The sequence below is a fragment of the Polypterus senegalus genome, chromosome 13, assembly GCF_016835505.1.
Source record: "Polypterus senegalus isolate Bchr_013 chromosome 13, ASM1683550v1, whole genome shotgun sequence".
NCBI classification, from domain to species: Eukaryota; Metazoa; Chordata; class Cladistia; order Polypteriformes; family Polypteridae; genus Polypterus; species Polypterus senegalus.
This window is the reverse complement of record NC_053166.1, coordinates 1,285,579-1,298,295: the sequence shown is the minus strand read 5'-3', so window position 1 is coordinate 1,298,295 and position 12,717 is coordinate 1,285,579. Positions and strand designations below refer to the sequence as shown.

At 45.5% G+C, this 12,717-nt stretch overlaps 1 protein-coding gene across 23 annotated transcripts in view; it reads left to right on the top strand.

The window, feature by feature from the left end:
• LOC120542371 (glutamate receptor ionotropic, NMDA 1) overlaps positions 1-12,717 on the top strand; it is a 75,076-nt gene that overhangs the window by 22,384 nt on the left and 39,975 nt on the right. For 18 of the 23 annotated variants that reach the window (XM_039774781.1, XM_039774803.1, XM_039774779.1 and 15 more), the window contains exons 4-8: positions 1,829-1,891; positions 2,540-2,640; positions 6,304-6,425; positions 6,555-6,729; positions 12,194-12,338. In XM_039774781.1, coding sequence (XP_039630715.1) covers positions 1,829-1,891; positions 2,540-2,640; positions 6,304-6,425; positions 6,555-6,729; positions 12,194-12,338 — 606 coding nt within the window. The remainder of the gene's footprint in view (positions 1-1,828; positions 1,892-2,539; positions 2,641-6,303; positions 6,426-6,554; positions 6,730-12,193; positions 12,339-12,717) is intronic. The other 5 variants (XM_039774789.1, XM_039774787.1, XM_039774793.1 and 2 more) reach the window with 1 other exon arrangement.

Genomic DNA, 12,717 nt, shown 5'->3' with positions numbered 1-12,717 from the left:
TTTCTTATAGTGCCTTTCTTCACACACACATAAACTCTCAGATGAAATCCTCATGCGAGAAGGCAATGAGCTTCCAGAGTATAAAGGCTGTTTTAGGGTGCAAACCAGTGTGGCCTGCTTCATGCCCAGTAGAGCTAAGAACTGCATAGGTAGGTTAGGAATTGGAAGGATGGATGCAGTGTCTTTGTGACATCTGACACAACAGATGGACGTTAGCTTTTAGTTCATGGAGTGGCTTACATACAAAGTGACATCTAGTGACAAGTCAAGCAAAATGACACCTTTTACTGGCTAACATGGTACAACACGCTAGTACTACTTACAAAGTGAAATAAGTTCTGAAAATCTTCCAAAGTGGAATATAAGAAAGTAAACGTGTTCATCGGACACACAAAGACCCTCTGCTGTATATACAGTAGCACCTTTCACGAATACACAGATAATGAGATGGCGCATATGGAGGGTCTGAATCTATAAAGGGAAGCTGACTAACTTTTGATATTAGCTTAATACCATGTTTTCGATGGCAGATACCCCCTCTGTTTGCACAAAGCCTTCAATGTATTATCCTTCATTTCATATAGTGCCTTTCCTGATGCGCGCGCACACACACACACACACAAACAAAACTCCCCACTCACACAATACGAGGCAATTAGCTTTCAGATTATACACGTTGTTTTATGGCTGCAATGAGTGTGCCATGCATTGGACTGCTTTACTGCCTGTGGTGCCCAGTGCTGCTTAGAAATGGATGACTAGGTTAGAAAAACGGACGGATGGATGAACTCTATATAGTGTCTTTGCGAAATCACAAAAATACCTGACAAAACAGAAGGGAATTTTTTTTTTTTTTTTTAGTTCATAGGCCAACGTAAGAATAAACTTGTTGAAAACATTCCAATGTGAATGAGAACATTTATTTAAGATCGGTTCCACACAGTGTCATTGGTACGCATGCTGAATTGAACATAAATTTGGCAAAGGGAGAGGAGACCATTCCATCCATAAATCCCGTTTAACTAATAGCAAAGCTGTCCTAGTAAAACTGGGGCTTGATCCCTGCATGGTCGCCATCTTCTAAAGCGGCGATTCTACTGGTGTGCTATTCGGCCACCATGTTGACGCGCTTACGGAGGCTTTCCTGATTAGATGCATGAGAGTAAAATCGATAAGAAACATTTCAAACACGAAAAAGCGGGTAGTTAAACTAGTTTTGTTTGTGTTTACGGCGCCTAAGTGGAGACAACGGCCGCGGCCAGCCTGTTACTGAGCTAATCGACTCTACACGCGATTGTAGCAGTGTGTCATTGTGTCGCCTTTCTAACCTTTATCATGCTCGCGGTCCGGAGATGAGTCGGTGGCGCCTTTGACTTGAACTTACCATGTGTAACAGTAACGTGGTAAACTAGAAATATCATCTGTAGGGCCTCGCACGTACTCCCAAAATCGGCAGCATGCTTGACGACGTCTGGAGCGCTTCTCCTAATTTAGCGCGCACCAGTCACGGGGCTACGGCTCAGCCAATCCGCTGGGGGAGAGAAAACGGCGGGTAGAGGCGCACGTGGGGCGGAGCTTCCACTCCGCCCCTTTGCGCGCTGCACGCGCGTTTCGCGGGCTGACAGACGGCGCTTGCCTGCTTGCTTGCTTGCTTGACTGATTGCCTTGTGTTGCCGATGGCCGCTTTTGCAGACCCCAGAGTTACTGAGCTCCTCTTTTTAAGGAAGGAAAGGAGAGAGATGTTGGATTGCTTTACTGCGCACCATTTTCAACTGTTTATAATACTCTTCTGTGTCTACATATTTTCTCTGTGCACATTATTCATCAGAATAAAAACAGGAACTATGAAAACCTCGACCAACTGTCCTATGACAACAAGCGAGGACCCAAGGTATATATGCATGGAAAATGCACGCCGCCCACCAATCTTATTCAAAGTAGCCACTAGAAACCAGTCAAACACAGTCATCATCGACCCAGACATGTTTCTGATCTGGTAGCACGTCCTTTATGTTGACAATTGTTTTACTTTTTTTTTTTCTTTTTCTTTTTAATCGAGAATGTTGAAATAATTTGTTCTCTAGAGAACGCCCAAACCTGAGAGAGATTTTTCTTCCTTTCTTTGTTTTTCTTTCATTCTTTCGTTATTTTTTCTCTTTCTTTTGTGTAAGGAATGCATGTATTAAGCTGACTAGTTTGCAAGCCTTTTTTCTTTTTCTTTTTTGGAAATCTGGTCGTGTGGGACAGACACTTCCAAGATCCCCGTTTGGCAGCATTCTTTCTTTACTTTCTTTGGAAAGCAGCGCCCTCCCTCTTCCCACATCTCCTCTATCTCTAACATGCACGCCCTTCTTTCAAGTCTTGATAACCTTCAGTTTGCATGCACGGTGCAGAACTCTCTTCTCCTTAGCAATGACATTCTTTATTGAATTGAAATCGCATCTCTTGAAGATCTTCTTCTCTTTTAGTGACAGACAGCATGGATGTGTCTGCGGTAAGTAGGTGCTTTCACTGACTCTCTTGCTCACACTGATCGCAGGCCGAGAAAGTTCTGCAGTTTGAACCCGGATCCAAAAATGTTACCTCACTGCTGCTGGAGGCCAAGGAACTGGAGGCCCGAGTCATCATCCTTTCTGCCAGGTCAGCCCTGGGTGCAGGGGGGCGGGGCAAGGGGGTGACTGGGGTCAGATGGGGGAGGGAGGGGGTGCTGTAGTGAGAGACCAGGACGTCTAGGGGCTGGACAAAAGAAACAAAGGGTGGGGTGGTCAAGACAGTGGGACCTCTGGAAGGGTTGGATTAATGAAACGCAGGATTGGATGGAGTGGCCTCTGTGTGTTACACTAAAGAAATGAGGATTTGGGTTGGTTATGGGTGGGGCCTCTGGCAATAAACCTAAAAAAACATTCTGCTGGTAGGGGGAGTGGCCTTGGGGTTGGACTAAACATACACAGAATTGGGCTGCTTATTGGTGGGGCCTCTGGGGAGTAACCTTAAAAAGTAGGATTTTAATGGTAGGGGGCATGGCCTTGGGGTTGGACTAAAGATATGCAGAATTGGGTGGGTTATGGGTGGGCCCTCTGGAGATTAAAGTAAAGAAACTCGGGATTCTACAGGTAGGGGGTGTGGCCTTGGGGGGTGGACTAAAGATATACAAAATTGTGTTGTTTATGGGTGGGGAATCTGGAGATTAAACTAAACAAACTCAGAAGTCTGCAGGTAGGGGGTGTGGCCTTGGGCGTTGGACTAAAGATATGCAAAATTGGGTTGGTTATGGGTGGGCACTCTGGAGATTAAAGTAAAGAAACTCAGGATTCTGCAGGTAGGGGAAGTGGCCTTGGGGGTTGGACTAAAGATATGCAAAATTGGGTTGGTTATGGGTGGGCACTCTGGAGATTAAAGTAAAGAAACTCTGGATTCTGCAGGTAAGGGGAGTGGCCTTGGGGGTTGGACTAAAGATATGCAAAATTGGGTTGGTTATGGGTGGGCACTCTGGAGATTAAAGTAAAGAAACTCGGGATTCTGCAGGTAGGGGGTGTGGCCTTGGGGGTTGGACTAAAGATATGCAAAATTGGATATTTAGTAGCAGGGCCTCTGGAGTGTTAGACTAATGGAATGTGAAATACAGTGGGTGGAGCTGCAGGACTTTGTAGATGTTGAATATTTTAGAAGGACAGGGACTCTGGAGTCTGGACTGAAGAAAGGCATGAATGGGATGGATGGGGTTGGATGAAACAACTGCAAGATTTGAGAAGTTGTTAGGGTGTGGCCCCCGGGCAGTAAGCTGAAGAAAGTCAGGAATTTAATGGTGGGGATATGGGCTTGGGGGTTGGACCAAAGAAATGCAGAATTGGGTTGGTTGGGGGGTGGGACCTCTGGAGAATTAGACTAAAGAAGCATGAGATAAGGTGGGTGGAGCTGTGGGACCTTTGGGGTGTTGGACTAAAGAGTGGCAGGACTAAGGTAGATCAGGGGGTGGGGCCTCTGAGGTCTGGTCTAAAGAAAATCAGGACTGAAGTGGTTAAAGAGCTGAGTCTCCTGTGCTATTGAATGTAAAAACAGGCTTTGAGTGGTTGAAGGGGCGGGGCCTCCAGGGTTTTTGACTAATGAAACAAGATGGGATGGTTGAAGATATGCAGGCTTCTGTGAATTTAAATAAAGAATCTCAGGAATTGAGTGGTGTTTGTGTGTGTGTGTGTGTGTGTGTGTGTGTGGGGGGGTCATGGTTTCTGGGGGTTGGGCTAAGGAAATGCAGGATTGAAGGGGTCAGAGGCGGGGCCACTGGGGGATGTCACCAAAGAATAACAGAAATGAGGTGATTGGGTTGGGTCGCCTCTAACGTTACACAGAAGAAACATGAGATGGAGTTCCTGTTTTTTGAGGTACTGTCTGAACAATATGAACAGCTTTGGGGATTGATGGACTGAGAATGTTGAATTGAAAGACCCCCTTACCCCTGGCAGGGTATTAATGGGTAACTACTGAGCAGAAGCAGTTACAGAGTTTTGGGGTTGGTGCTATGAAACCCAGTAAGACTGTGGGATCAGGTGCCTCATTGGGGGCGCAGCCTGCTAAAATTAAAAAGCTGGGTGCTGACATGATAACAGACATAAGAGATGAGGAATGAGGATGACGGGGGCATGAGACCTAGGAGATCTGGAATTTGGGATGTTTGGCTGATGAAGCCTCGAGGGGTGGTCTGCTGTTTTTTGCATTTCGTCTGCTATGATTGGTTAGATTAGGGGCTCATGAGACAGCAGAGGTGACAGGCGAGGATTTGAGTGTTTGATAACGTGAGACCACGGGATACAGGAACGTTTAAGGGAACAGTGCTGACTGGTTAGGGTTGGGCGAATCTTGCTTAACCTGGACAGGGCTGATGTGATTGAGGGGGTGGGATGACGGTTGGGGGGCTTGGGGTGCCATTCAATTGTGGGCAGCTGTTTAATTCACTAAGATGCCATACAAATTGCCCCATGTGTGTCCATTTTGGGGGTAAATTCTGGGGAGCTGGGGGTCATGGGCAACTGGAAGAATGCGATTGAAGAAGCCCACTAAGTTTGGGTCCCCTAATGTGGAGGTGTTTTGTGATTTGCTGTAGGAGGACATCATTACAGGGGCAGCCCATTGAGTTAAGACAGCATGAAATTACAGATAAGGGGTGAATCGTAGCTTAGAGGTTTGTGTTTTGGGGGTCTAAAGAAAGACAATATCCAGCAGTCAAGGTGTATATTTACACAGGAAATGCGGGGGCAGAAGCAAAAGTGTTTTGGAGATCAGTGGGTCTGTATGGTCAGGGGCTCGTCTTCATTTTATGTGTGTGAGGGGCTGAACAGGCATGAGAGATAAGAAACGCAGGCTTGGGGCAACAATGGACAGGAAGACCAGGGTAATTGGGGTTCTGGGGTCTGAGATGTGTCTGCTGGTTTAAAAACTTATAACATGAGAGGTCTCAGCTGGATGGCATTATAAGGAACCAGAGGGGAAATAATGGGAAACAGAGCGGGTTGGGGGTCTCAAAAAGTCAAATGAAGATCTTGGAGGGGAGTCTGGTGTCTGAGATGAAGGGGTGTACAAGGTGGTGGCCAAAGAATCAGGAGGCCCCCTTCAAATTAAAACTTTGAAACATGAGGGGTCTCAGGTGGTTGGCATTGTGGGCATCCAGAGGGGAAATAATGGGAAACAGAGCGGGTTGGGGTCTGAAGAAGTTGATAGCTGCTTAGAGGGACCACCAAGGAGTCAGGGGCTGGGGAAGGGAAAATGGTCAGACGTCCAGGTGGGCATCAAAAAAAAATCAAATGCTTGGAGGGGAGTCGGGGAGGAGGGGGTGCCTGTCAGTCGGATGTACAGGGTCAAAGTCAAAGAATTAGGAGGTCCCCTTCAGATTAAAAAATTGAAACATGAGGGGTCTCAGGTGGTTGGCATTGTGGGCAACCAAAGGGGAAATAATGGGAAACAGAGCGGGGGAGGGGTAGTCTGTTTTTTTATCCCTTTGTGTTTGGGGAGTCGGGGGTCAAGGAAGGGAAATCAGTCAGATGACCATGGAGGACATTTAAGAGTCAGGAGCGCCAGGGGTGTCGGTCATCCTCCCCACCTCTGAAATGTTGGTGGCTGGCTGGTCGTGTGCCAAACGATTTTGTCCAGCTTGTGATGCCCTGGCATTTCTAATAAGCAGTTTCAGACCAGAATGTGCAGTTGAGTTGAGTTGAGTTTTTGCCGCCATTGTTGGACAGTCTTTTAGCACCCAGCTCAGCAAGCCCACCAATCGACCCACTAAAGCACATTTTTTTGTCTTTGTTGTTGCAGCGAGGACGATGCCACCACCGTGTACCGGGCAGCAATGTCTCTCAACATGACTGACTCTGGCTACGTTTGGCTGGTGGGAGAGAGAGAGCTTTCCGGGAAGGCACTGCACTATGCCCCCGAGGGTAAAGTTCAGCGCTGTCACATCTTCAGTGCCCACCCTCTGTCCATGGGTGGTGGGCACTTTCAGTACTTGCTGGCCAGCAACTTAGAGGGCCTCTCTGTCATGGCTGACCAATCCGTTCTCCCCACAGGAGTGATTGGCCTTCAGCTTATCAATGGGAAGAACGAGACGGCTCACATCAGTGATGCCGTGGCGGTGGTGGCACAGTCCATTCATGAGCTGTTTGAGAAGGAGAACATCACCGACCCGCCACGTGGCTGTGTGGGCAACACCAATATCTGGAAATCGGGACCACTTTTCAAAAGGCAAGTACCATGTATGGAAAAGGCTGGTTAGGAAGGGGCAAGCCGTGACTGTTGCCCAGACTGGTAGAAGGGCTTAGATAAAAGGCAACAGGTGACATCTGAGTTGACTGTCAAGACAGCCAGCATTCTGCCTATTATAAGGCTGTGGCTCCTCAGATAGTTGGAGTATTTGCTGTACATGATGCCCATGGCATGTGGGTAATGGCTGCGGAATAATAGACTGGGAATTACTGATGACAGGGTCTATGGTGAAACGACATTTTCCTGGCTGGAAAATGGGGGCAAATCGTCCATAAAAGTAGCAGACACCATGCAAGAGAAGCTGGGGGTCTAGGTGCCAGCTTGTTTGCAGAAAAAAAAAACTACCAGTAGTCTTCCTAGTAGTACCTTCTACGCGGTGGTGTGCTGGGGTGGCAGCATAAAGATGAAAGACGCCTCACGCCTGGACAAACTTGTTAAGACGGCAGGCTCCATTGTAGGATTAAAGTTGGACAGTTTAACATCTGTGGCAGAGCGACGGGCACTAAGCAAACTCCTGTCAATCATGAAGAATCCATTGCATCCACTGAACAGTGACATCTCCAGACAGAGGAGTAGCTTCAGTGACAGACTTTTGTCACCGTCCTGCTCCACTGACAGACTGAGGAGATCGTTCCTCCCGTACACTATGCGACTCTTCAATTCCACCTTGGGGAGTAAATGCGAACATTAATTTTATTTGAATTCTTTTCATTTTTATTATTATTTAATTTAATATTGTATCTTTGTATCAGTATACTGCTGCTGGATTATGTGAATTTCCCCTTGGGATTAATAAAGTATCTATCTATCTATCTATCTATCTATCTATCTATCTATCTATCTATCTATCTATCTATCTATCTATCTATCTATCTATCTATCTATCTATCTATCTATCTTTCTATCTAACATAAAGTAAAGGCATTGGGCCTCCTGATGCCCACATTTACTGGTCATGACACTTTCACCAGAAGCTTAACAGTTGCAGCAGAGGGAGCACAGATCTAAGGGCCAGTCCACTCATAAGAGCACATTGATGGAAATTGTGACACTTTCACCTCAGGAGGCCTGCGTCAGGACCCCCAGTCTAGGTGAAGGTCTGTCTACCCAACCAGGAGAGGCCGCTAGACTAGCAGCCATACAATTGTAACAACTATGGGTTGCTCTGTGTGAGTTTACCTCTACTGGAGTCCAGGATCGTAGGTTTAGGAGTGACCCTCACCTGACCTTTAGTGGTGCTATAGACTATTAGTCATGCAGGCGTGGAAGCAGTGGAAGGGGGCTAAACCAGCCATTTAAAAGATATACAGTACTGTAATTCAGCTAGGAGACCCTATAATAGGAGCTCAGGTCCACCTGGACTCCAGGTGCTACTTCACCTTGTGAGAGCAGGCGACATTTGCCCATACTGACCAGACAAGAATGCTGGATTAGCTGTCATACTAGTAAAGTGACAGCAGGGCGACCAATGGCTGTGCTATTTGAGAGAGAGAGAGAGAGAGGGAGCGAGAAAGTTAAGCGAGAGCGCATGAAAGAGAGAGATTTTAGGAGCGTGCGCTGACAAACCTGGCACCACTTGACCAACCTAGCAGCTATGCAAATGACACATTGCGGCTTCTCACCTTGTTTCCTCAGCCCAAGTCTAAACGTCAGCACTCTCACGACTAGACCCTGAAGTTTACCAAGTTAACCTCTACTGGGGGGAAGTGGAGATGTTATGCAGGTGTAGCAACAAGGACTCTTCTAGCCATAAATGTAGGACTTGTGACGATTCTGTCGTAGGCCAGAGAGGTCCTGCATAAAGGAGTAGGGGTACAGGAGTCAACCTAATTCTGCCATGGTCTGGAGAGGTGCTATAGCAGAAGCAAATGTTTAGGAGCCAGCACACTCATGGAAAAAAAGTGTCAGTCAGTCAGTTTAGCCAGCAGAGAGCACTATTGTAGATTAGTCACCATACTGGTGTGTCGACTAAATCAATGCCAGTCTTGCCGTTATACAGGTGTCGTGTTTGTAATTTGCGACACTTTCACCTTGTAGGCTAAGGTCTAAGTGTCTTCCACTCATTAAAGCACAGGTCTGTCTGTCTTTCCAGCAGAGGGTGCAAGGCTAGCTATTATACAGGAGAATCTTCTAGGCAACCAGCTGTACAACTGATTCATATAGGACTGGTGACAATTCTGCCATGGGCTGGAGATACCTTATACAGTACTAGGATGACTCTAAAAGTCAACTCACTAATGAAGGAGAGCATAGCAGAAGATACTAGATTAGCCATCTTACTGGTGTACCAACCACAGCAATACCAGTGCAGCTGTTTTACAGGAGTAGTTTTCACCTTGGCAGCCCCGTGTCATATGCTCAGTGTCAGCATATTTATGACCAGAGACTGAAATCTGCCAGTCTAACCAGCAGAGGGCACTAGAGTAGCTTTTGTACAGGTGTAGGGGGATCTTCTAGATAATCAGCTCCAAAAATGACATCTGAAGAACTTGTGACAATTCTGTCATGGCATGGAGTGGTCCTGCAATGGGAGCAGGGGGTCTAGGAGTCAACCTAATTCACGAGGACAGGATGATGTCTGTCTATGTAACCACTAGTGTTAGAGAGACAGCAATCACAAAGAGACACGGCTCACGTTTTAAGGTGCAATTCCCAGCATGCACGAGAGCACATATTATGGAATGTTCAAAAAGCGAAAGAGATGCACATGTACTACAGTAGTCATTTCTACATAGAGAACTATTTGTCTGTAATAACTAAGAGTCAGTAGTGTCCTGAATTAATAAGAAGTGTGTGCGCTAATGAGCAGAGGTGAGTTCATTTGCGTTTGGCTTGTATGTTACAGGTTGTCACAAAAAGAGACAGGAAACATCAAAGTTTTGGGTCAGCCACCCATATAATATCCCTGGCTGCAAAATGGGAATTTTTTTTCGTGAGTTATGAATGGTATATCGTCCAAAACAGAACTGACGTTAGTTTGGAAAAATGGCGGCTTTAAAGGCCATGACCGGAAGTGACGTCATCTTGACCGGAACTGGAAGTGATGTTGTAGAGACCGGAAGTGGCGACATCCAGGAAAAGAGGCGTGTACAGGAACAGAAGTGATGTTATGGTTGGCGCCCCAAAACCCCCATCCCACACCCCCTGGGTGGCGCTGACACTTAGTGGGAGTTCCCGAGGAAAGTCTGCAGAGAACGGAGAGAGAAAGTCAGTGCAGCTCGCCACCCCCTGGTCTGGCATGGTACTACTGTTATTCAAGCCCCCTAGCTGCCTCCAAAGCACACGCGTGTGACAACGTTAAGATGCAAAGTTGTTTAAAGTGTATGTTGGGAATGTGCCTTAGTGTTATTTACATGCAGCAATTATTTAATAATAATAGATTATGTTGTTATGTCAATTTACTTTACTACAAGTTTGTTGATACTGTTAACTGATAAACTTTATTGATTTGGATTTCATACTGCTGATAAGCTAGTGCTAAATTTGAGTAATACTGACATCTAGTGGAGTTTTGTGTCATTTACCAATATGTTTTATGTATTCTTTTTATTGTAGACCACACACACACATTATATATATATATATATACACTGTGTGCACAATTATTAGGCAAGTGAGTATTTTGACCATATCATCATTTTTATGCGTATATTCCAACTCCAAGCTGTATTAACTTGAATGCTTATTGGATTTAAGCACGTCAGGTGATGTGTATTTGTGTAATGAGGGAGGGTGTGGCCTAAGGAGATCAACACCCTATATCAAGGTGTGCAGAATTATTAGGCAGGCAAAATGGGCCAAAAAAGAGATTTAACTGACTCTGAAAAGTCAAAAATTGTAAAAGTCTTTCAGAGGGATGCAGCACTTTTGGAATTGCTAAGATATTGGTGTGTGATCACAGAACCATCAAACATTTTGTTGCAAATAGTCAACAGGGTCGCAAGAAACGTGTTGAGAACAAAAGATGCAAATTAGCTGCCAAAGATTTGAGAAGAATCAAACGTGAAGCTACCAGGAACCCATTATCCTCCAGTACTTTCATATTCCAGAGCTGCAACCTACCTGGAGTGCCCAGAAGTACAAGGTGTTCAGTGCTCAAAGACATGGCCAAGGTAAGGAGGGCTGAAACCCAACCACCACTGAACAAGAAACATAAGTTGAAACGTCAAAACTGGGCCAAGAAATATCTGAAGACAGATTTTTTCAAAGGTTTTATGGACCGATGAGATGAGAGTGACTCTTGATGGACCAGATGGATGGACCTGTGGATCAGTAATGGCACAGAGCTCCACTCCAACGTGGAGGTGGGGTACTGGTATGAGCTGGTATTTTTAAAGATGAGCTAGTTGGACCTTTTGCATTGAAGATGAACTCAAAATCAACTCCCAAACCTACTGCCAGTTTTTCAAGACACTTTCTTCAAACAGTGATACAGGAAAAGACCATGATTTTTATGCAGGCCAATGCTCCATCACTTGCATCGAAGTTCTCCACTGCGTGGCCAGCCAGTAAAGGCCTTAAAGATGAAGGAATAATGACATGGCCCCTTCCTCATCTGACCTAAACCCTATCGAGAACTTGTGGGCACTTCTTAAACGCTAGATTTACGGGGGAGAAAAACAATCCACCTCTCTGAAGAGTGTCTGGGAGGCTGTAGTCACTGCTCCACAAAAAGCTGATCGTCAACAGATCAAGAAACTGACAGACTCCATGAATGGAAAGGCTTATGACTGTTATTGGAAAGAAGGGGGGCTATATTGGTCATTGATTGATTGATTGATTTTTGAAATGTCAGAGATGTTTATTTGTAGATTTTGAGGTGTTTGTTTATTATTCTCACTATAACAGATGAAAAGAAACAAGTGAGATGGGAAAATTTTCATTTTCCTTTAGTTGCATAATAAATCTGCACACTAATAGTTGCCTAATAATTGTGCGACATATGTATTCCCCTGATGATGTTCACACTCACATTTCCGTTGTGAAACATTCAGGTTTCAGGTTTATTAACATTTTGGATTGACTGATAGCACTGTGTTTGTTCCATATTAAAATTAATCCTCAAAAATACAACTTGCCTAATAATTGTGCACACAGTATATATATATATATATATATATATATATATGTATTCCAATACAGGTGTGTATCTTTGAATAAATAAGTTATAATTTCATTCTGAGCTGCCATGTGGAATTCTCTGCCTCATTTACCAGTGTCCTGAACACTACAAGTCCTGAACTCCTCACAGACTTGTAGACTTGATGTTGTGCAGCACACGTTGCTGGAGATCTTACTGGCTAAAGCAGAACTGACCATATGAAAGACTCACACCTTTGCCAACAAGGTGCCAGCCCACTCTACCTGCATTTGGGATGACAATGTTTTAAAGACCCTCGCCTCGAGCTCACCTGCTGTTCTCTTTTTTCTGCCCCATAAACAGAGTCCTGATGTCCTCCAAGTATCCCGATGGAGTGACTGGAAGAGTGGAGTTCAATGATGACGGGGACCGAAAATATGCCAACTACAGCATTGTGAATCTGCAAAATCGGAAGCTGGTTCAAGTGGGGACGTACAACGGCAGTCACGTATGCAAAAAAAGTGGATGAAGGAAGCGGGTTGGGTGGGATTCACATTTCACATATTAGGGTCTCTTTATACCGGGGGAGCTTATCTCCTCTTGGGACCTACAGGAGGACACAAGACCTACTGGCCACTTCATGCTTTGCTTAACCTATTTTGCTGTTCACCCCAGGCGGCCGTCCATCCTTTAGGTAACTGCTTGGTCCTCTGTGGTGTTGCCCCTTACCCACTGGTCATGCCTGGCAGTGACTCTAAATGATGGCTCTCAGGCTGTCACTTTCTTGTTCCCTTTGCTCGTATGACCCTAACAAATATCTCCTGGGCCTTTAGGGTGACCACAGGCCTAACTACTGGCCCATCTCCTGTTTTTGATGAGCCTCTCCA